Source organism: Phoxinus phoxinus (genome assembly GCF_949152265.1).
Source record: "Phoxinus phoxinus genome assembly, chromosome: 2".
Classification (NCBI taxonomy): Eukaryota; Metazoa; Chordata; class Actinopteri; order Cypriniformes; family Leuciscidae; genus Phoxinus; species Phoxinus phoxinus.
The window spans coordinates 51774198-51798400 of record NC_136877.1 but is presented as its reverse complement, the minus strand read 5'-3'; the positions used below and the strand labels follow the sequence as shown (position 1 = coordinate 51798400).

At 38.1% G+C, this 24203-nt stretch overlaps 1 protein-coding gene across 5 annotated transcripts in view; it reads right to left on the bottom strand.

Annotated features, from left to right (window-relative positions):
- Positions 1-7921: 7921 nt before the first annotated feature.
- Positions 7922-24203, bottom strand: part of LOC306992969 (uncharacterized protein) — a 38265-nt gene continuing 21983 nt past the window's right edge. For all 5 annotated transcript variants that reach the window (XM_079602325.1, XM_079602321.1, XM_079602323.1 and 2 more), the window contains 6 exons: positions 16204-16304; positions 12920-13003; positions 12756-12823; positions 12592-12675; positions 11257-11311; positions 7922-10789 (listed from right to left, as the gene is read on the bottom strand). In XM_079602325.1, coding sequence (XP_079458451.1) covers positions 9767-10789; positions 11257-11311; positions 12592-12675; positions 12756-12823; positions 12920-13003; positions 16204-16304 — 1415 coding nt within the window. In that variant the 3' untranslated portion in view covers positions 7922-9766. The remainder of the gene's footprint in view (positions 10790-11256; positions 11312-12591; positions 12676-12755; positions 12824-12919; positions 13004-16203; positions 16305-24203) is intronic.

Genomic DNA, 24203 nt, shown 5'->3' with positions numbered 1-24203 from the left:
TCTTGTTGTCATCTAAGGACCCTGTTCATGTTGGACAGACATTTTAATTGCATGTTGTGTCTGTTAAGAGGCACAAAAACACTCTTTATGAATAGGCCTATGCCCCCATAACTGCCGTTAGCTGAGTGGAGCTCTGGGCATTAGCGGTAGCAGCTCCGTGTTGCAAGCAACAATCCGGTTCGGTTTTTTTTCTAAAGAAGATATAACGATCAAGATTAACTAAAAAAAGTTCTTCTTTAAGCCTAATTGCTCCACTAAGGTATCGGCCATCTTGAAATTTCAAGTGGTTCGGACAATTTTCTTGTCAAGTGACCCGTGGAGACTGCTCATGCCAATTTTCACGCTTGTATCATAAACTGAACGATTATATCACTTAGCCACTCCACTAATAAACCTAGTTTCATCATAAGCATTTATATATATATATATATATCTTACCAGAAAGTTCAGAAAGTATCTTACTTAGTTCAGCTCTGTGTCTTTCTTTAAAAAATAACCGTAAAATAGCAATTCTACACCGCACTAGTCCGTTATAGAGAAAGTGAAACCACGTTATGGGACGCGGTGAGGGACAAAAATCCAAAAACGAAACGCGTTTCCGCGTCGACATTCATGCTGCGTCTCAATTGGCCTACATATAGCTAGACTACTATAGCCTACGCTCTAAAGGTTTTCAATATTTTTGAGTGTGTAGCAGAAGAGTACTCGCCAGCACTCACACACATCATCAACTCATCGCTCCACACTGGCACTTTTCCTACAGCATTCAAGCAGGCTCGGGTAACTCCACTGCTAAAGAAACCGACATTTAACACATCACTCTTAGAGAATTACAGACCTGTCTCTCTCCTACCATTCATTGCAAAAACACTTGAACGAGCTGCTTTCAACCAAATATCATCTTTCCTCTCTCTGACCAACCAACTAGATGTAAACCAATCTGGCTTCAAGAAAGGGCATTCAACCGAGACTGCATTGCTGTCAGTCACAGAAGCCCTACGGATCGCAAAAGCTGCCTCCAAATCATCAGTTCTCATTCTCCTGGATCTGTCTGCTGCCTTCGACACTGTGAATCATCAGATCCTCCTGTCCACCCTCTCATCACTGGGCATCACAGGAACTCCTCTCCACTGGTTTGAGTCCTATCTCACAGGTAGATCATTCAGGGTCGCATGGAGAGGTGAGGTATCCAAAGCACATCAACTGACTACAGGGGTTCCTCAGGGTTCAGTTCTTGGACCGCTCCTCTTCTCCATTTACACCACATCACTGGGACCCATCATACAGGCACATGGCTTCTCTTACCACTGCTATGCTGATGACACCCAGCTCTACCTCTCATTTCAACCTGATGATCCCACAGTAGCTGCACGTATCTCAAGCTGCCTGGCGGACATCTCGGCATGGATGAAGGAGCATCACCTGCAGCTCAACCTGGCAAAGACTGAGCTTCTCGTCCTCCCTGCCAATCCGTCTCTACAGCACGACTTCACTATCCAGCTAGATTCAACTTTAATCACCCCATCAAGGTCGGTCAGAAACCTTGTAGTAACATTTGATGAGCATCTGACCTTCACAGACCACATCACAAAGACAGCTCGATCATGCAGGTTTGCACTGCACAACATCAAGAAGATCAGGCCTTTCCTAACTGAGCATGCAACACAACTTCTCGCCCAGGCCTTGGTTATCTCTAGGCTTGATTACTGCAATGCTCTTCTGGCTGGTCTTCCATCATGTGCAATTAAACCTCTACAAATGATCCAGAATGCTGCAGCCTGTCTTGTCTTCAACGAGCCCAAAAGGGCCCACGTCACTCCTCTGTTCATCTCTCTGCACTGGCTACCACTCGCTGCTCGCATCAAGTTCAAGGCATTGACGCTTGCTTACAGATCGACCACAGGCTCAGCTCCCTCCTACTTTCACTCGCTCCTACGAGTCTACATCCCTACCAGAAGCCTGCGATCGGTCAATGAGCGACGGCTCGTGGTACCATCACAGAGAGCCACAAAATCACTCTCCAGAACATTCTCATTCACGGTTCCTTGCTGGTGGAATGATCTCCCTACCCTCGTCCGGAATGCAGAATCCCTGACCACATTCAAAAGACAACTGAAAACTCATCTCTTCTGTGATCACTTAACATGAAAAAAAAAAAAAAAAAAAATCATTTAATCCTATCTTGTCTAAAAACCTCCACATTTAATTTAATTTAATTTAATTTAATTTCCTACTATATCGTAGAGAAATGCAGAAGCACGTTGATCTGACGCAGGTCTTGAATAGAATAGACTCTGCTCATATTAATGCATAATTATGCATTTAAAAGTTAATGGCCAAACGGATCTTTATAAAAGTCCACATTCATTGCAGATGAAATATAACATGAAACACATATTTTTGTGTCAGGTTAAACTTTGAGTAGTCAGTCAATTTCTAAACTCGGTCGCACATTTCTGGCATGTTTTGTAGGTTTTTTTTTTTTACACTTTTTACTCATGTTTGTAGTTTTACTTCATCGATCTTCATTCAACAATGAACAGGGACAAGGCAACACCGAATTAACAAATAATTCTAATTAATACGAGAAGGTCTACAAAACGGTAACATCACTCGGAAAACGAAAAATCTCCCTGCGTTGCATTGAGTTGAATCTTACGCCCATTTCACACATACAGTGGTAAACATGGCCTTGTCCCAACTTTGTTGATGCCATGAAATTTAAAATCAACTTATTTTGCCCTTAAAATTATAAATTTTCTCAGTTTAAACATTTGATATGTCATCATCTATGTTGTATTCTGAATAAAATATTGAAATTTGAAACTTCCACATCATTGCATTCTGTTTTTATTCACAATTTGTACAGTGTCCCAACTTTTTCTGATTTGGGGTTGTAAATAAAATGTAGTAATTTCACCATAAATGCATTTAATTAAATACTACTATTTTTCACAGTCATCTTTTTACTTTAAGACCAGGGTAAAGCAAGGAAAACTACAATTTACTTCAACAAGGACATAATGAACAACACTCGTCTCATTCGTGGAGGTGGAAAAACAAGTTCTTTGTGACATACAAGATTTATAAAGATTTAAATTATGCAAAAGAAAAAGGTATGAGTCTGCCGTTTTTGTCAATTTTAAGTTTTTATTTAAAATTTTTGCGATTTTAATATACAAGTATGGTTAAATATGTTACCACTTGCTTAGGCCTACTTTATATATAATCTATATAGAAGTAATGCATTGAATAATATGTTGTTTAAATTGTGTTTAGAAGTGAATACGTCTATTAAAGAGTGTATATGTGTGCAAAGAGAATCGCAATACTGACAACGTTTTTTTTTTTTTTTAATAAAAGTAGCTGATAACTTCTGGATTTGAAATACAAATAGTGAGAGTAAATGTGTTTGTGGTACAGCCGCGGATCAGTTGTGCACTGCAAACGCACGCTTTATATGTGAAAGCGACCGCAACACAGAGTATGTGTGAAGCGGGCGTAACGTTCACTCCGGACATACTGGCATTCAGACACAGCAGCTTCATTGCCAACTTTATCTGTATTTATGGACACTTTTCTGGATAGAGCTGTGCCACATCCAACAATTTTAGCAATCATCATTCTCAGTATGATTAAATGCTTAACAGTAAAAAAAAAAAAAAAAAGAACAGAAGGAAAACATATACGACTTAAAACATGTTAAAGGATTGAAATATATTTTAAATAAAGCAGTTGTTTTACCAAGTTCAAGACTAAGTTTGAGGATGACTCTCACAACTGTACTTTATGGAAGCTTTTTTTAATTTAAAGACTTTTTTTTCATAATTCACAATTTATGTATTGTACAGTGCAACAGCAAAACTGTGAGGCAAAAACAATAAATGTTACATTTGTTATTTATATGCTGTAAATAACTACACGTCAATCTGCAATACCAAAGAGGACCACATGGAGACCACCTTAATGCATATACAGATCCGTTCAGAATTATTAAACACAGAAACACACACACACACACAATAATGCTACTAAAATGTGTGTAATGTGGTGATCTGAAGGTGGCATGACATCAGTGAACAGTTCCCCTGTCAGAGCGAGTGTTTGATGTCCATATACATAAGCACCTCAGACCCTCACACACTCCTATAACACAACAGACATGAGACCATATTACTGTGCTCATGCATAAAGTTATCAGTGCGCACATACAGAGCACATATAGGCCTATACGGTTTGTTTCGCATTAATAATAACAGACTCACGTGTGCCTAATGTAATCGTCTTTACCTTGATTATAGTTGTCATCCATCTAAACTTTACTGGTGAGATACGGGTTTGCTTTGTTCAAAGCCTACAGCTCTTGATATAATCTCTGATGATGCAGTTCATGGGCCACAGAATCACCTTTTGGCAAACAAAATATATACAATTATAATATCCCCCTCAACAACGGTCTTCTTTGACAGTAATTTACCTAAAATACATCACACTTATCATTGAATGCAACAGGACCAAATTACTAACAAGAAGATTGCGGGTGTTACGTAATCAGATTACTTTTCTGAAGTAACGAGTCAAGTAACGCATTACTTTATACATTTACACATTAATATTTGAGTTACTTTTTTTTTTTAAGAAATTACAAATTACTTTTCAGTTTAATTCATTTGCATAAAAAAGTACTGTACTGTACTGCATTACATTATTATTGTAGTTTTATTTTATGTCACGCATGACCTTTCCAGCGCAATGCATGCCGCATCTCAGAGATGGTACAAGACGGGCATTTGTGGTTAAAAAGTACATATATATATATATATATTCTTTTTTAGAAAATGACAGATTGTTTCGCTAGATACAACCCTTATTTCTCAGCTGGGACTGTGTCGAGACTTTGAAGATGCACTGAGAATGACATTTGGACCGTCAAACCGTTTGTTGCTATTGAAGTCATTATATGGATAAACATTCTGGAATGTTTTCCTCAAAAATCTTAATTTCTTTTCGACTGAAGAAAAAAAGACATGGACATCTAGGATGACATGGGGATGAGTAAATTATCAGGAATTTCTTATTTGAAAGTGAACTAATCCTTTAACTAGCCTATGTGCACATGTACAGTAGTTGCAAAAACAACTATGAAGTGTGTTCTATGAGAACAATGTGTTACGCACAATTACAAATTTGAAAATACAAACAGGATCATTGCAATTTAGATGTATAACTATTAAACTTGTTGCTATTGGGCTGCTAACCCACTAGTGAGTGAAGTTAATAGCTGAAGGCCTTGCATGAACAAAGCAGTTAACTCACTGAGTTTCACCAGTAAGTGCAGATCGCTGATCTTTGCTCTTAGAAAGTGGTTTTCTATGTTTCTGAATATAAGGTGATGGTCTGCCCCTACAGTGACCAGCATTTTTACTCTGTAGTGTACCTTGAAATGCAATGTAAGTCGCTTTGGATAAGTGTCTGCCAAGTGAATAAATGTAAATGTAAATATAATGACATTTTCTGACAGGAACAGCAAAACCTGTTTTCTTTACCACAGGGATGTTTGCTATGTTCTTTACAGTGTTGCATCACCTTAAAGGGGTCATGACATGGGTTTTTTTATTTTATTATTATGTTCCCTTAGGTGTAATTATAGTATTACTATAGTTTTTTTTACAAAAAACTTTTAAAATGTAGTGATTTATGACCTTTTCCCACCCTGTTTCTCAACCTCTGATTCAAACAGTCTGTTTTGGGGGTGTTTCCCCTTTAAGAGTTCAGTGTTAACGCCCACTGTTATGATTGGCTAACGTCAGTGCCTATGCATCAATTATTAACGCCCCCAGCCAGAACATTTGCGGATTCGGCGTAACTGTTTAATAGCGGGTGATGCATGCGAAGCGATGGCTCTTGCAATGATAAAACCTTATTATGTTTGAGCCGGAATCAGAGGAAAATGAACCATCACCACAACAACGAAGACTGGATCAGCCCGTGTCCACATGGAAAGTGAAACTATTTTGAATTAATAAAAAAATGTAACCCGAGACATTTGAAAACGGATTATTGTTGCCTAATTATCCTATAGCTTAATTTGCTAACAGTTTAACATTAACAGTTATAACTAATTTCAATGACATGATAGGGTGTACCACGGACAGAAATGCATGCACAGGCCATATTTGAAGATGCAGCATTGATAAAGGCAACATTTTTAATTTTCTATAACATGTAGGCCTAACGCACTAGACAGGCGACATATTTTCAAGATTCTCTTATACAAATGTGTTTATATTAGCCAGTGATAAAAAGTAAGTTTGCAACGTCGTTTTGAGCCCAGAATAGTCGGCACGGACTTATCTTTGAGCAACAGTTTTCTAGCAAAGCCAGCATCATATTGGGATTTTTTTTCAAAACAGTCATCCTTCAAATGTATAGAGCAAACACTTACATTAACACTGCCGTGACTGGGACGTCCGCAAAAAATAAAGTGCATCCATTTTTCCCTGACGTCTGGATCTTTCGCAGCGTATTCAAAGATGTTGTTTGTCCACAGCAGGAACAGCACATCTGCGGCATCGTAATCTCCCTGTACACAGACCCACTCGCTGTCCGGCGACTGAACACTTGTGAGGCGCGCGGCGCGCGGGCGCGACAATGATACGAAATGAGCGTAGTTGCCTTGCGCTGAAAGCGTAGTTGCCTTCTGCCTGGAGGCGGTCGTATGCAAACGCTGGTACGTCACTTCGTACCGTGACGTCACTTCTTACCATGGATCCAGAACGAGCTGTATTTAGAGCTTGAGTAAATAAATGATTCGTTTATAATGGGGAGGAAGTCTTAAGCCATGAAACTTGCAGGACGTTTTAATGGTACAAAGACCTCTTATATACCAAAAGATCAAGGCAAATTTGGTTTCTCATGTCATGACCCCTTTAAGACCTGTAATAGGCACACTTTCTTAAGCCGCTTGCACTTTCTGAACTAAACGTTTCAGATTTATTAGAGCAAATCACCTCCTCTAAGAAATGAACATGCTTTTTAGTCCCATCGCTGTTCAGCATTTTGGGAAACATAGACTTTTTAGCATTTAGCTTAGCCTTGAGATCTGCAATGATTTCCTTGTGATTTTTACACTTTTCAGTCAGGTCTAACTGCTCAGCTAGTCATTTATCAAGCTGTGATTGAATATCTTGAATCTTTGCCTCAGACTTTTTTGCCTCTGCATTTTTAGATTGCACTACTTTACATTTAGCATCTATACTTGAAGATAGACACGTTGTTAACTCACGTAGCCTTGTGAACTTATGAAGTTTAAAGCCTCAATTATTTCACCATGTTTTTATTTATTTTGATGTTTGCCAATTATTTCCCACCATTGGAGCATTTCCTCATCTGGACATTTAATTCCAATGTAGTCTTTCTTGAGTTTACACAAGGTAGGCTAAACTGTTTTGCTCCATAAAGCAAACAATACGTCACTGTTATCAGAAATGTCCCTTCCATCCCTGAGGAGATCTGAATGTTCACGGTTTGTACAGTAATGGGACTATTGAAGCTATTTAAATCCTTATAATTTCTGTTCCATTCAATTCATGCAAACGTAGACTTGTCCTATCATACCATTAAACAATGAAAATAGACTTACCCATTCCATGGTCAGAAGGTCAGCTTTAATCCATTCATAAGATCAACTGTGAAAAAATGTCCTCATTCTGACGACCGATCAAAGTAAATTTCTGAAAACTCACTGCAAGGGATCCCGGGTTTCGGCAGCATCTGAAAGGGTGGATTTCCTGCAGGAGTTCAGGCTGCAAGACTGCCGAATGACTAAAGAAACGTTGTCAGCAAGATGGTTGAAAACTGTACATTTCTTGAGGGTGGAAAACAGTAAAACAAATGTATTTTCTTTCCTTTCAAATATCTTGGATTATTTTCAGTCCTACACCATAATTTTCTTGTGGGGGACCATTTTTTTCCATCACTCCTCGTCACATGGCTAAAGACACATGATGCGTGAACGGCTCAGATCGTGAGGTGAGGTAAACTACTGCAAAACTCAGTTTATGAGGATGTCATGGGATGAACATATAGCTTCGGGAGGTGAGGTAAACTAACAGACTGCATAGCCTGAAGACCAAGATAAATTAATTAATCATTTCTGTTTCTCATAATTTGGCCTTTTCCTTGCATTGCATTTTTTCTTTTTGTAAATGCGATCAACATTTGATGTGTTTGGGGAATTTGGTTTAAATACATTCTGCTGAAATGAACGAAATTACTCGAAAAAAGATTTGTTAATTTTGATGAACGATATTCAAAGATCAGAGTCAGTAAAATGATCTGAACTTCCCACTACTATAACACACACAAGCTCTTAAAGCTCCGCCCCCTGTGCCGGGAGCAGTAGCTCATTTGCATTTAAAGGGACAGACACAAACGGTGTATTTTTGCTCACCCTTAAAAAGTGACAATTTTAACATGCTATATAAACATATCTGTGGGGTATTTTGAGCTAAAACTTCACACACACACACACACACTCTGGGGACATCAGATACTTATTTTACATCTTGTGAAAAGGGCATTATACACCATATAACTGGGACGTGGATATTGTTTCCATATTGTTGGTTTAATTTTCTTCTATTGTTCTCCTCATTTGTAAGTCGGATAAAAGTGTCTGCTAAATGGTTTAATGTTGAATGTAAATGTATAAACAACAGACTCCTTTTTATTTTGCTTCTTGTTTATTAAAGACACATTGTATATTACATTTCTGATCCAGTGAAGTGTAACATACAAAATGTGGCAAATTATTAACAAATTATGCTAATTTTGCCATGATGATTCATTTAAGAACAATAAAGAATACAGTCAAGTAATACGGAATCATTATTTTAAAAGTGTATTAGATATACATTAATCTGAATTAAGAGGAATATTGTCATCTGAAGTTTATATCGGAAACATTTTCTATTGACAATATTTTTATATTATTTCTATATTTCTATTGGAATTTGACTTTTAAACAATTACCCACAAATCACTAAAACATAAGTTTAAAACACACCAAAAATGAATGCTTTAACAGTAATCCATAAAAAAAATGAATCCATAAACAAACTGTGTTATAGAAAAAATTTGTAATTCATACATTCTCAAACACTAATTTTGTATATACAGTTGTACGTGAAAGCTTTACGAATGGCTTTAAATTATCAATAACCACACACACACACACACATACACACACACACACACACACACACACACGCACACGCACGCACGCACACAGCGTATCTTAGTCTGTATTTAAAGGTGTTTATTGTTCCTTATACTTTATATTTATTGCAGTATTTCAAAGTTCATGGTGAACTCTATTGCATGTTTGCTGAGAGTGATGAAAGGCTGTAAACGAAAGCCTTTATATGGAGATTATTTGGGCATGTTTATGCAAATTACTAATCCCAGGTGTGCACAGATAGAGAAATACAAAATTGATCAACTTTAGAACAAAATTATTTCAGAGACGTTTTCCTGTGCATATAAATACAAATAATCCATGCAATTATTAGTAAAGTTGATAGTTACAAAATAGAATGATTGCAAAAGTCTGACTTCACACATCGCACATCTCTTCTATTGTGTGGCTCGGTGCAACATACTGTACATTTAGATCGTTTTCTGCAAAAACCTCTTTCTTCACTTAAGCTCACATATACATCAGTAGTGTTGCTTGAGTCGCATTATATTTATATGTTTAAACTCTCTAAATCTCTACTTTGGCCAATTCATCTTTTGTTTCTTGAATTACTCTCAAGGCCTCGCAAAGCTCTGTATGTGTTTTCCTCATCTGTACGATGGCTTTGAGTACAGAGGATTCAACATTTTCTGGATCATCTACTCTTCCCTGTCTCATCCGGTGAATCTCTCTGGCATCTTTCACGATGAAGGCGACGTCAACTATGACTAATATTCCACTCAACACTCCTGAAGCGGCTGCTACTGCTCGCCCGACACCGGCAGCCCGAACAGCGATTCTGCCGAAACTTGCCAGCATCCCAAGAGTCACAAATTCTGTGACACCAGCTACTGTGGTTCTGCCTATTCTCCATGACATTTGCACTTTATCAAGAGTTGAGCTACGGACAAAATCACGGAACCTTGAAAGTTTTCTCATTACCTTTCTCAGTGTTATGAGTGACTTAAGAATCGGTTCACTTGCTTTTTTGTAGTCCTGCTGAATTTTTTCAAACTTCTCACGGAGTGCTTTTTGTTTCACTGTATTGGTAATGTTGGATGCAGCACCGGTTATACCACCTGCAACTCCAACACCAATCCCAACACCAGTTGCAATCAGAGACGCTCCAAATGTGACCGATGACAAAATTGCCCCAACTAATGCAGTGATTCCTCCAGCGGCTCCGATCCCTGCACCTGACAGACTGCCTATAGTGCAGTTACGGTGTATCTCCTCTAGTGAATCTGTTGTGGTTTTCCACTCACTGACTACAATCTCAAAGTCACTATAGTGCTTGTAGGCCTCATTAAAGTCATTGATGGAAGTCAAGAAGTTTTGTTGCAGTGCATCTGGAATCTTCTTATTTCTCTGTACTGCATCATTCAGGAATAGTTTTCCCAGAATCTCACCAGCTGAAGGTCTCATATGAGGGTCACGGCTGAGCATTTGACAGATTAATCCCCTTAGATCTTCCGAGTACCTATTTGAGATTTCGGGTTTGGTTCCTCTCAAGCTACTGGCATGTAGACGGCGGCGCTCTATGATGTTTGACTGTCAGATAAAGAAAAATTAAAGTCTGATTAACTTCTAGATTATTAAAAATGAACAATATATAAAGAGACCATTATTTATGTGACAATTTATAATTCAGACACTTTTCTCCAAAGTAACTTGCCATATAATAACAAAGGCAATATGTCACAAAAAGCCACCAGTATTTGTAGAACACAATTCCAGATTTATTATATACATAGATTAAGAAGCAAGCTGGAGAAGAGGAGAAATGCAGAGGAAAAAAAGAGAACACTTTGTACACTTTGAAGTTAATTAATTGAGCCATAGGATTATTTTAATTAGCATTGACTTTTTTTAATCACTGATGGACTGGCCATTTGTGCAGGGTGTGTTTATGGCCCTGTGACCATATATTGGAAAATAGAGATCCAACATTGGAGTCCCACTTTAAAGAATAGATGGATAAAAAAAAAATATATATATATATATATATATATACTCACCCACACATCCAGCATGCAGAGATCATGAAGCAACCATCCCAATGACCATATGTCACTAAACAAAGTCAGTATAATGTAGTTAGTTACTTCTCTTGATATAGTGTCACATCTATGTTCTGTTTTTCATTGAGATTTGGGTTTCCCTGCTAGATTGTGTTCTAGTTAATCTCCTTGATTGTTAATTAGGTTACACATGTCCCCATTATGATAGTTATTGTCATCCCTGTGTATGTAAGCCCTGTGTTCTTTGAGTTTGGTGTAGTTTCAGTTTACTGGTCTTGTTTCGCTGTGATTCTCCTGTCTACTCTGAAGCTTTAGACATTTTCAAGAAACAACTCGAGGTGTATGTTTTTCCTCAAACCCTGACTCATTAAGGGATTAGTTCACTTTCAAATAAAAATGTCCTCATAATTTCCTCACCCCCATGTCATCCAAGATGTCCATGTCTTTCTTCAGTCGAAAATAAATTAAAGTTTTTGAGGAAAACATTCCAGGATTTCTTCATATAATGGACTTCAATGGAAACCAACGGTTTGAAGGTGCAAATGTCATTCTCAATGCAGCTTCAAAGTGTTTATATGATCCCAGTCGAGAAATAAGAGTCTTATCTAGCAAAATGATTGGTCATTTTCAAAAAAAATATATATATATATACTTTTTAACCACAAATGCCCGTCTTGTACCATCTCTGAAATGCGTCACGCATTACGTCATCATGTTGGAAAGGTCACGCAAGATGTAGTCGGAAGTACCACGACCTTTCCAACATGATGACGTAATGTGTGGCGCATTAACTAACTAAACCTGAACTAAACCCATTGCCACTTATTTCTATTTCTATTCTAGACAAGGTCACGTATCCGACCCCAACAACTAACCCCACATGTCACTACAACTATAAGCTCTACTAACCCCACTTGTCACAGCTTTAACACATTGTTTCTGTTGCTCTCTTTCTAAGTGTCTGCGAAATGACTTAATGTAAATTGATTATTGGATTAAAGACTAGAGCTATTCTTCATTTTGTACTTTATTATAACAGCCACTCATTACAGTAAATTGTATTGTTTTGGAAGACCTTCATCTGAATGCTTAACTTTCATGTTCTTTAACCCCCGGTTTTGCAGACAATGCTTAAGTCTCAGACTAAAATGCATTATTGAGTTGTTTTAACTGAAAGTTTTCTATTTTTTTTCTAAGACATGTTTTTAAAAGCTACTTAAATGTCCTAATTGAACTAAGGCCAAATCCTGAGGATTAAACTAAGGTTTAATTTTAAATTGTCTGTGAAACCAGGCATCAATGTATGTATTACTTTTATCTATACAAGCATACCTTTTTGAATTGTGTCTCTTTTCATAGATTTCTGGGCTGACATAGAGATCTGAACCCACAACCGATGTTGCATATTCATCAGCTCTTAAAAAGAAAAATCAAACATGTAAATTAAAATGGATGGACAAAATCCCTTCAAAAGTCCCATTACTCTTTAATTTCACCTTTGCAGCACTTTTGAGCATCCAAAATCTCCTAGATTGATGTAACCATCCTCAGTAAGAAAAACATTCTAGAAGAACACCAGAAAATGCATAAATCATCACATGAACAAACACATTTGGCTTTCATGTTAATAAATGATTAAATGACTTTTGTCAATGTCTACCTGAGGTTTTATATCTCTGTGGAGAACATTGTTCTCATTAAGATACTGCAGAGCCAGACAAATCTGAACAAGCCAGTCAAGGATCTGCACAGAAGAAACAAGAAAGCAGTCATTTATTCCATGCATTGCATTTGTTTTTATTTGGTATCTTGAGTTGTAAAAGGTTGCATATTTGCCATTGGTCTACCATAGTGACAAAAAGTGTTTTACCCCCAAATGTATCATTCAGTGTCGAGTATTAACAGGGCTGAGTGATATTAGCTCTTCTCTGGAGTTCTTTTGTAGCTAACTAACAAACTGTAATTATTGATAACTTTTCTGAAGTAAATGTGACATTAAGTCGCTTGTCCACCAGGGGTTTTATCTATTAAATAGGTTTCCTATTAAAGGGCACCTATTATGGAATTTTGAAATTTACCTTTCATGTAGCGTGTAACATAGATCTAAGTGAACAAAAACATCCTGCAAAGTTTGAAATATGAAAGTTATTGTCTTTCAAAAGTAAGAGTCGACTCAGAGTCATTTTTATGAATCGTTAGAAGACCGAAGCTTTTTCTCTGACTAGATGACGTCAACTTGTCAAGTTATTTGAATACGATACGCCCACTTATTGCGCTCCTAGGCCAGCAGGGAAAACTTGAAAATATCATGGCGACGAGACGCTGTGTTCTGAACTGAAGTGCGACTCAAAAGCAAACTTTTTTCATCTGCCCATGGAGGAGCATTTGAAGACTAAGTGGCTACAATTCATATATACAACTATACCACAGAAGTATAGTCCGAGCCTTGTGCTTTGTTCGCGCCATTTTGAAGACGATTGCTTTTTAAATGCAATCAAACTTGGATTCGCGAGCCGGCTGATATTGAAGGAAGGTCCAGTTCCAAGTGTATTTGCATCAGCTTCCTCCTCCGTATCACAGCCTGTAAGTGTTATTAATAATTGTTGCTTTTATGTTTTATGTAGCATGCTTAATAATTATTTTGTTTGTTGTGTAAGCACCGTTTAGCTTCTAGGTCTTCAATGGCAATTGTATTGAGATATGTGAAGTGTTTGTCGTTGTTTTCGGAGTTGTCTTAAAGAATAGAATAATACCTCGTAGAAACGTAACTTTTTTTTTTTTTTTTTTTTTAAACGTTACGTTTATGCATCGGGCTAACACAAACAAAGACTGATTGTGCTTTTACAATATGAACTCTGGCTATGCTCGCTAACATAACATTAAATTCTTCATCTTATTTTTAGTTTTTTACTACAAACTAAAGCAGTGGACTATAATCATTATTATAACAAAATTGAATTGATAAAAGCATCATTGTACTCCGTGTTAAAAATAAGTATTATCTCTGTAAACACTGCTGGGTCATCTGACCAATCAACGTAGATTACGTAGCGCAAAGGAGGGGTTTGGAAAAATGAGTCGTTGAACGAATCATTTGGGAGTCGGTGAGCAAATCAGGTAAAAATAAATGCATATTATACGAAAACAAAAGTGTTTTTTGTCATTCCATGCACGTAAAACTGTTGTTGGGGACTCCCTGAACAACATTAGGAACATTTTAAATGTCATAATAGGTGCCCTTTAAAGGATCAGTTCACTTGACCTTGAACCAGACAGTTTCTGGTTCCCATTGACTTCCATAGTAGGAAAAAAATATACTATGGAAGTCAATGGGAACCAAAAACTGTCTGGTTACCGACATTCTTCAAAATATCTTCCTTTGTGTTCAGCAGAGGAAAGACATTCATACAGGTTTGAAACAACTTAAGGGTGAGTATATGATGACAGAATTTTCACTTTAAAAGTGAACTAATCCTTTAAGTCGCTTGTCCACCAGGGTTTGTATCGTATTGTTTTAAAGCATCTCTCTGGTCACTGAGATATGTAAAATTGTGTAAAACATGGTGTTAATCACTGTCACTTTTTACAAACCATCTAATCACAGTGGAGGACAAAGACCCAACCGACACATTCTGATACAACTATAACAGAAGACAATACAAGCATTCATCCAAAATGTACCTTACATTATATTCAGAAACAAACTATTTGTGAAATCATATGCTAGTAACAGTTCAGCAGATATTCTGTATCATAGCAACCAGTGTCTTAAGGTCCTTTCACACTGAATGTGAAACAATTGTTCCCCTTCGTCAGTCACTACTACGCAAGTCAAGACTGACGAATGGGGACCGCTTGCGAGAGCACTTCGAGTGAAACGAAACGAGCCAATGCACATTAGCATGCGATAATTGCATCAGCTGCTGTGCATCGCGAGCATACAGTAAGTATATAATTAGCTGGTGCGTCGCATCCTTGTCTTTCGCTATAGAGCCAGACGGTGAATACTGTTCCTGCTCTGCAATCTCTTCTGAGAGTGTTTAAACTTCAGTCTGCTTCTTCAGGAGATCACGTCTTCAAGCTGGTGTTGGTGTTACAGCGCTGGCCACGATCTCACAGAGAGCAGAACAGCTGTTTTCACTCAGGCTGTTGTGCCTTCAACGAGAATGTGAGTGCTCACATCCGGCTTGCACTATCGTCATTGCGTTTGGAAGATGTCCCTATTCCCCAGTGACTGATTAAAGGGAACGTCTCGGTTACGTACGGTTCCCTGCGGAGGGAACGGAGACGTGAGTCCCCTCGCCACAGTTGCTGAGCTTGGTCCGGCTCCTCAGCAGAAAGACAAGGATGCGACGCACATTTTATGCTCGCGCCGCGATGCACAGCAGCTGAGGCAATTATCGCATGATAAATAATAAATTATCATTTAGTTTCACTCGAAGTGCTCTCGCAAGCGATCCCCATTCATCATCTTGACTTACGTCTTCGTTCCCTCCTCGGGGAACAAGGGTTACCATACGTAACCGAGACGATTGCCTTCGGCTTATTCACGCCTGACCGATAGGTGGCGCTGACCAATAATGTATTTTCCCTTGTGTTTGTAACTCAAAGGTTTATCCATTTGGCTTTAACCTCTTTCCCTGCACAACATACAACAGTAAATTAAGATAAAATTTTGTACTACATCAGAAACAAACTATAATGCTTACGATGCTTTTAACAAAATACATCATAACATATAATTAGAGCTACAGTTAGCATCACATGATATAATTGACAGCTCTAGAGCGAATAAGCGCGATGCGCATGTGCACACCGTCTGCGTTTTCACAAATTCACTGCTACGGTACTTTCTATTATCACTGTAAAGCTGCTTTGAAACAATATCCATACTGTTAAACGCGCTGTATAAATGAAGGTGACTTGACTTGATATAACACTCACCTGTTCTTCTCCAAAAAATCCTTCTTGTGTTTTCATTTTCTTGTATAGATCTCCTCCGGCACAGTACTCCGACACAATGTACAAGTACCCAGATTCTTCATCTTAAAAACAATAAAAAAATATAGCTGCAAGCAGCGATTACGGGCCCAAGCCGGTGGCACCGCCACCCCGGTGCCTTTAGTTGCACTAAAGGCACCGAGGTGGCGGTGCCACCGGCTTGGGCCCTCCATCGCTGCTTGCAGCTATATTTATTTATATATATATATATATATATATATATATATATATATATATATATATATATATATAAACCGCCACCCCGGTGCCTTTAGGGTTCCTGTGCACGACGGGCAATAACGTAACTCTGCTTTGACTGTCGAGAAGAAGTCTGCTTTAGAGCTTGCATCAGTGTGGGTTCTGCAAAAGTGCACATCGAGGGCACATATCAACCACAAAGTATGCGTGAGCACCCTTCAGAAACCTAAAATGAAAAATTAGACACCCTACAGTCTCATGGACTTAACGGACACATGAAATCAGCAGCTATTGTAAGTACACAACACCGAAAATTCCTATCAAGTGTGGTATATATATTCATTGAAATTACTGTACTTTAAAACACTTGTTTAAAAGAAAAAAACACATGTATACATAGTATAAAACACTAGATGGCACAATATACCTATTTTTAATAGAGTCTTTCTGCCCCCCTCCCCACACACACAGAGACAGGGGGGCTGTCTGTGTGTGTGCCCTCCTTCCCCTCCCCACACAGACACACACGAGGGGGGGGGGGGGGGCACACATGCACACACACACACGCACACACACACACACACACAGAATGGCAGGGGGAACTCTGTCAGAGAGAGACAAAACCACATTCAAACCAAAATATCTGACTTCCTGTTGGTCGGAGCTAATGACTGTAAATGAGAAAGTTGTCCGGCTCGATGTGCACAAAATACATACTGAGTTTTGTGACTGTAGGTAAAAATACCCCCCCCACTTTAGTCAAAAGCATCTTGAAAGTAACACACTTCCTGCTGCCAGTTGGTGGCGCTATAACTTTGACTCACATTAGTTACATCCATGTGATCGGCCTCTTACAAAAAACACACTACTGAAGTTTCATCAAGATCAGTTAATGTATGAAGACGTTATAACACATCGTGTTTCTCTTTTCTCGCCATAAATTCGTTTCCTCGCCACGGCCAAACCGTTCGAGATATCAAAAATCCGTCCGCAATTTAGCATCCTCCATGTCTTGACTTCATGTTGACTGAGATTGGTGGCGATCAAAATTATTTTCTAGGAGGAGTATATAAAATTCCAGGGGGATTCGTTTTTAAACAACCCATAATAGCCGACTTCCTGTTGGACTGGCGTAAAACTTAGAGCACGAAAGTTGTTCGGCCCGATTAAATCTATATGTGTACCGAGTTTCATATTATTACATGCAAACGTGTTTGATATATGGACCAAGTTTTCAGACCACGTTCAAGGGGGCGCTGTTGAGCTCCCCTGCCACGCCCGGGTACCAGCTTCAGGCCGGGCCTGATGGCCGCAGGTTCTGACCTGTGTGCAAAGTTTCAAGAGTTTTCGAGCACGTTAAGGGCCCCAAAAGTGCCCGAGAAGTACCACACAGCAGAGAAAGGGTTAAAATAAAGCCCCCCTCCTCTCTCACACACACAGACACTGAGAGAGACTGGCAAAATTCCCATCAAATCACATTCAAACCAAAATATCTGACTTCCTGTTGGTTGGAGCTAATGACTGTAAATTAGAAAGTTGTCCGGCTCGGGGAGATAAATATAAATACCGATTTTTGTTACTGTAGGTAAAACTAATACCCCATTTTTGACTAAAGGTGGCGCTACTGAGCCCCTTACCACGCCCGTTTCTGAAACTTTGCACAAGTGTACTAGGCAATAAATGTAAATTGTCTGTCGAGTTTCATGCAATTTCAAGTATGCTAAGAGTCTCAAAAACTTTAAAAAAGAATATTAAAGTTTGATGCGTTGCCATGGCAACAGTATTTAAGATATCAATAATCCTTTCACAGGTCTACATCTGCCGTGTGTTTACATTATACAGATGAAGTTTGAAGCAAATCGGTAAAAATAAGAGGGTGATTTCAAAGCATTTTGAAAGTGACACACTTCCTGCTGCCAGTTGGTGGCGCTATAACTTTGACTCAAAATAGTCACATCCATGTGATCGGCCTCTTACAGCGAACACACTGCTGAAGTTTCATCAAGATCAGTTAATGTATGAGGATGTTATAACACACTTCCTGTTTCCAATATTCGCCATAAATTCGTTTCCTCGCCACGGCCAAACCGTTCGAGATATCAAAAATCCCCTCGCAATTTATCATCCTCCATGTCTTGGCTTCATGCACACCGAGTTTCGTGGTCATCGGATGAATTCTCTGGGAGAAGTGTTTCAAATGCCAGAACATGCGTTTCCATACAGCCCATAATAGCCGACTTCCTGTTGGACTGGCGTAAAACTTAGAGCACGAAAGTTGTTCGGCCCGATGAGATCTATATGTGTACCGAGTTTCATATTATTACATGCAAGCGTGTTTGATATATGGACATGTTTTTGAATCCCATTCCAGGGGGCGCTGCCGAGCCCCCCTGCCACGCCCGGGTACCAGCTTAAGCGCGGCTCTGATGGCCGCAGGTTCTGACATTTGTGCAAAGTTTCAAGAGTTTTTGAGCACGTTAAGGCCCCCAAAAGTGCCCAAAAGGTAGTAAAATAATAATAATAATAATAAAGAAGAAGAATAATAAATAATAATCCTAAGAAAAACAATAGGGCCTTCGCCCTTTCAGGGCTTGGGCCCTAATAAAACCAATGATGTATTATTATGGAATATCTTCATTTACAAAATGACATGTATAAACTACCAGTCAAAAGTTTAGAAATTCTCTCATTTCCAAAACATTTTCAGCATCATCATTACTCCAGTCTGCAGTGTCACATGAGTAATAGAGTAATGATAAACTTTATCTTAATGATACTGATAATTCAGCTTGATCACTGGAATTAATTACATGTTATAATATATCCACATATAAAACACTTATTTGATGCAGTATAAAATATTTCACAAATATCACTGTATTTTTTTATCAAATAAATGAAGCCTTGGTGACACAAAAATCATATTTATTCCAAACTTCTGACCGGTAGTGTATTCATATGCCTGTATATAAGTCATGTACAAGTAATATTTACCTTTCTGAATAATCTCTTATACTAAGATTTAGATTTTTCTGTCATTGTTTATTCACTTTTTAAACTAATTAAAAGTTTAAGGGCTTCTTGGCAATGGGGAAATGACCTGTTTAACATTCATCCTTCCCTCGCATTATCAGGGTTGTGTCACTCCGGTCTAGTTTGTTCTTGGTTTCGTGACAGAGCGCTGACACTCCTGTAGTTTCTTGTCAGAGCGCCTGGTCATGATCGGAGCGTGGTGTTCGTATTCCGGCACTGATGTCATGTTCAGTATCGGTTCTGTGTCGGGATTCGGGCATTCTTGCTCCGAGTGTTTGTCTCATGAGTATTCGCTCAGTCTCGTGTGTTGTTCTTCTGTCCGTGTGTGTTGTGCTTTCATGTCGTGTTTTGTCTTGTGCTGTTGCATGCAGCTTGTGTGTTACACTGACTGTGTGCTTTCATGTTGTCATGCTTTGTGTGAGCTCCCATACGGAAATGTAATATATGACATATATGTCCCTATATCGCTAGTGACGCCGTCATATATGCTAAATATAAGACAATATATTGCTATCACATATATACATCTCTACATACATGTTGATATAGGTTTTTAACATATATAAATTTTCCATATTAAATGAGTATATTGACATATATTAATATGATGTATATGAATATTATTTATATAATACTGTATGTTTTGACCATATATGTCACCGATATGTTTAATTTATATATGGCAAACTATTTATTTACTATTTAACTATTTATTTCAAGTCTACAGATCAATTCTACATATCCACATTTCATTTCAATTTCTATCTCATTATACATACATAAAATATATGGGCTGGTTTTATGTCAATTGTTCCATTTTCTAATAGGTTTTATATAATGGCATATTTATGGGCATATTTAATATATGCGGATATATTTAATATATGTATATTTCATATGTGTACATATATTACATTTCCGTATGTGATTGTTTTTCACATGTTTGTTGTGAGCACATGGTTTGTCATGTGTTTCCAAGCCCCGCCCATCTTGTCACCTGATTATTGGTTAATTAGCCCCACCTGTCCTCGCTCGTTACCTGCCTTGTTTGCTCCCTATTTATTCTCCTTGGCTGAGTCCCAATTCACATACTATCCGTCCTAAATAGCATTCGAAAGTAGAATTAGTACGTCCCAAATCGTAGTATGTTGAAATAAGTGTTCCTAAGATACCCGGATGGTCTACTATTTCCGGCCAGAATCCGAAGTGCAGATCAATGAACACTCTTACGGCTAATATTGCCCACAACCCATCGCGCGTTGGGCGAGGATTCGGTTAGAACTACAAACACGAGTGAAAAGTGTAAAAAAAAAAAAACTACAGATATGGAGTCCGGCGTTATGTAGAGAGGTTTAGATAAAGGGGTTTGAGTGATTCATTATCAGTATCTAACCTGACGAAAATGCATTTATTCAATGTTGTCCACATTATATTGCTTCTGCAGCAGCATTGTGAACTTTGTAAAGACACGTTTAGCCATTAACTTTTAAATGCATCATTATATTCAAATTCCAAACACATGAGGAGAGTCTCCGCATGAAAGACCCGCGACTGGCAGATGAACGTGCGACTACATTTCTCTCCGAAACGGTAGGAAATTAAATTAGATTGAATGGAGGATTTTAACTGTGACAAGATGATTGACAGGGCAGTTTACTGACAGGATGCATGTGACAGATCTGTCCGTTAATGATGACGAAGTAGTGTCTCAAAGCTTGCCTACTTTTTTGCTACACACTCAAAAGTATGTACTTTTTCTTCACAAAAAGAGTACATACTTTTAGGTCGTATAAGTAGGCGAATTGGGACCCAGCCCTTGTGTTTGCAGTCCTGTGCTGGTCATCGTCATGTTGACTTTTAAGTGGTAACTTAACTCTCTTGTTTTTCCCCTTGGGGTAGTTTTTGTTTGTTTTATGTCATTATTTGTAAAAGTCAATTACCTCTGTAAATTGAGTACTCGCTTCATCCTTTGCCACAATCCTGACACGTGTTCAGTAACAAATCTTCCCCTCGCCGGGCCAAATCTACCGAAGCCTTAAAATGACTCTTAAAACCCCTTGCTATGCAGGGATCACCAGTGATCCTGGATTATTGTTTTGTTAATTTCATTACTAGTTAAAACATCACACTCTTACTTAATCTGGACAATATTAGCTTTTTTAGGAAGGTTTAAAACTCCAGTTTCGATATTTGACCACTGTTTATGATTAAACTGTGACATTATTTCTTAATTTATGCGAGCTAGTGCAAAATAATGAATCTGTAACGTTCGTTATTTTGAATAGAAATCATCACTCATAAAACATTCATTCTCGTTTTCTCCGGTTTATTTGTTCAAATACATAAAATATAAAGAATCCGCCAGGGCAATTATTACAATGGTGCGCATATTTGGAGAAATAATTATCATAATCTAGTAAACTATTTATTCATACAGAATACAAATTTCTATTCGGTTTCCAGTGATTTAAGCAATCTAAAGTGCCAAACAGCGAACGGAGCTAGATATGTGTCTCCTCTTCCTGGATCGCGTGAGATTTGACCTCGGAGCGCTATGATTTGCTATTCAGCTGTCAATCATCTCACGTGTTCAGTGTTTCCAGATTGGGCGGTTTTGAATTTGATTGTGAGGGTAAAAAAGGGTTTGGGCGGGTGGACAAAATTTGGGCTGGTTTGGGGTCAGTTCGGCGGTTTTCAAACATCTACATTTTAAAGAATAATTGGTTAAAAAACTAAACTAAAGTGTGCATGTAGTGCATAAAATCGGTCATCATGACATTACAACACACACACACGCAGCGCAGAGTCAGCTGGCGTTGGTGTTGACGTCACCGGCGAGCACGCACTTTCAGCCAATCAACGAGCGATCAGCAGGAAGACGCGATTTAGCGCGATAACTTGTAGCTGTATATTCAAGTGATCGCTAATGCCAAAGTGACATGCAGTAAATTGCATCTACAGTAAAAATTTAGATAGTGAGCAATAAACGTACACATGTGGGGGTTGATGACTTGATGGTGAATAACTGAGAGGAGAGCACAGTTGAATTACTTGAATTGAAACTGAATATGGGACGACACAGAGTCATTTCCATGGTCATGTCATGTGCACACTAGCCTAACCAGACATCTGCCATTTTTACACCATCCAGATTGCATGCACTCTTGTCCCTGAAAGCTGCTGACAAAGGTTTGAATCAACGATGAATCAGTTTTGACTGGTAAATTCTGCGTTATGTTCTGCAATGTGTTCTTCCGAGGGCTAAAGTCATTGTTAATTTCTTGATTGCCATTTTGACAGTGTCCACCTGGACATTTAAAGTCATATTTGCTAATTCTCCTTAATTATTGCCCTGGTTTGATGCGTTTTCCTTGGAAATTTGTTTATTTTTAATTTTTTATTTACCATCGTTATTTTGTTTTAAGGAGATACAAATTGTGCTTATCAACCTTGAATGACATGGCCATAAAATTATATCACATTATTTTGGTAATAAAATTTTGGGCGTTTTTTTCTTGGAGTGGGCGGGTTTTGGTGAGCTGTTGGGCTGGAAATCACCGTCCCAATCTGGCAACACTGCAAGTGTTTCAACCTGACACCTTCTGGTCCTGTCTACACTTCCTCATTCTGGACATCCGTGATAAACAAAGCGAAAGTGACATTTCTTCACCGAAACAAGAAGCTATTAAATGCACGATTCGAGTATATGTGTTTTGTGTGTTCTTTTCGTGCAATTCGGGGGATTTTTATATGAATAAAAAATAAAGGTAAGCTTCATATAAAATGCTAAAAATGACATATTTCAAAATCTTTTTTTGACTTGAAACCATTTTAAACCGCGACCGGAATATGATACAAATACTCGATGGTGTTTTAAAGTGAGCTTTAAATAAAAGTGTAATATTAATAAATTAAGTTGTGTCATGTAGCTGGAGGCTAACGTTAGCTACTTGTTGTGCTGCACCTGCTACACAAGCTTTCTATTCCATATATATTTGAAAGAATTCACATTTAAAGTAATAATATATTTGTGGTGTTGTTTGTTTCCTAACAAGAGTAAAGTTAATGGGTGGAATATTCGTGTACATTAGGTGTCAATGGCCAAGCATTATGCCAGAAGAACGGCTATAATCTGGCTGGATTCAAACAAAAGAATAAGGACAAAAGAATAATGAAGATTAAGTCTCATACCGGCAGAGGTGTGAAAGGTTGGTCGATTTAAATGAAAAGAACATGAATGGGGCCAGTTCTCCTCGCCAGACATTAGTCAGAGACTGTAAATGAGTGTTTATTACAGGCAATACATATTTGATGAGAATCTTTTAGCCTTCTCCAAAGTCTCCCCTGATATGGTCTCACAATAGGCTTCACAAAATGCATAATTTTAGATATATCATTCTCAGATTTGAAATGAAGCATGACCACAGTTGTGGCTACACTTTAGTTGTGGTAATAAGTTCCTAAATTCACATAATATTTTTATACATTTAATAAATATATTCTTAATATTTGTTGTTTTTGTTTTATGTTTGAGCTTATATATCTCAATATTAATAACATGGTTTATAATCTGGTTAATTTTGAGTCTTGAATTGTAAACTCTCAAGGGTTGGCTTTCTAAATATATGTTGGTTATGTGTCTATTCAGAATGACTTATGAGCTGCAACCTTTTTATTTTGGGTATGTCATGTATGCCAAAATTGGGGGTGAT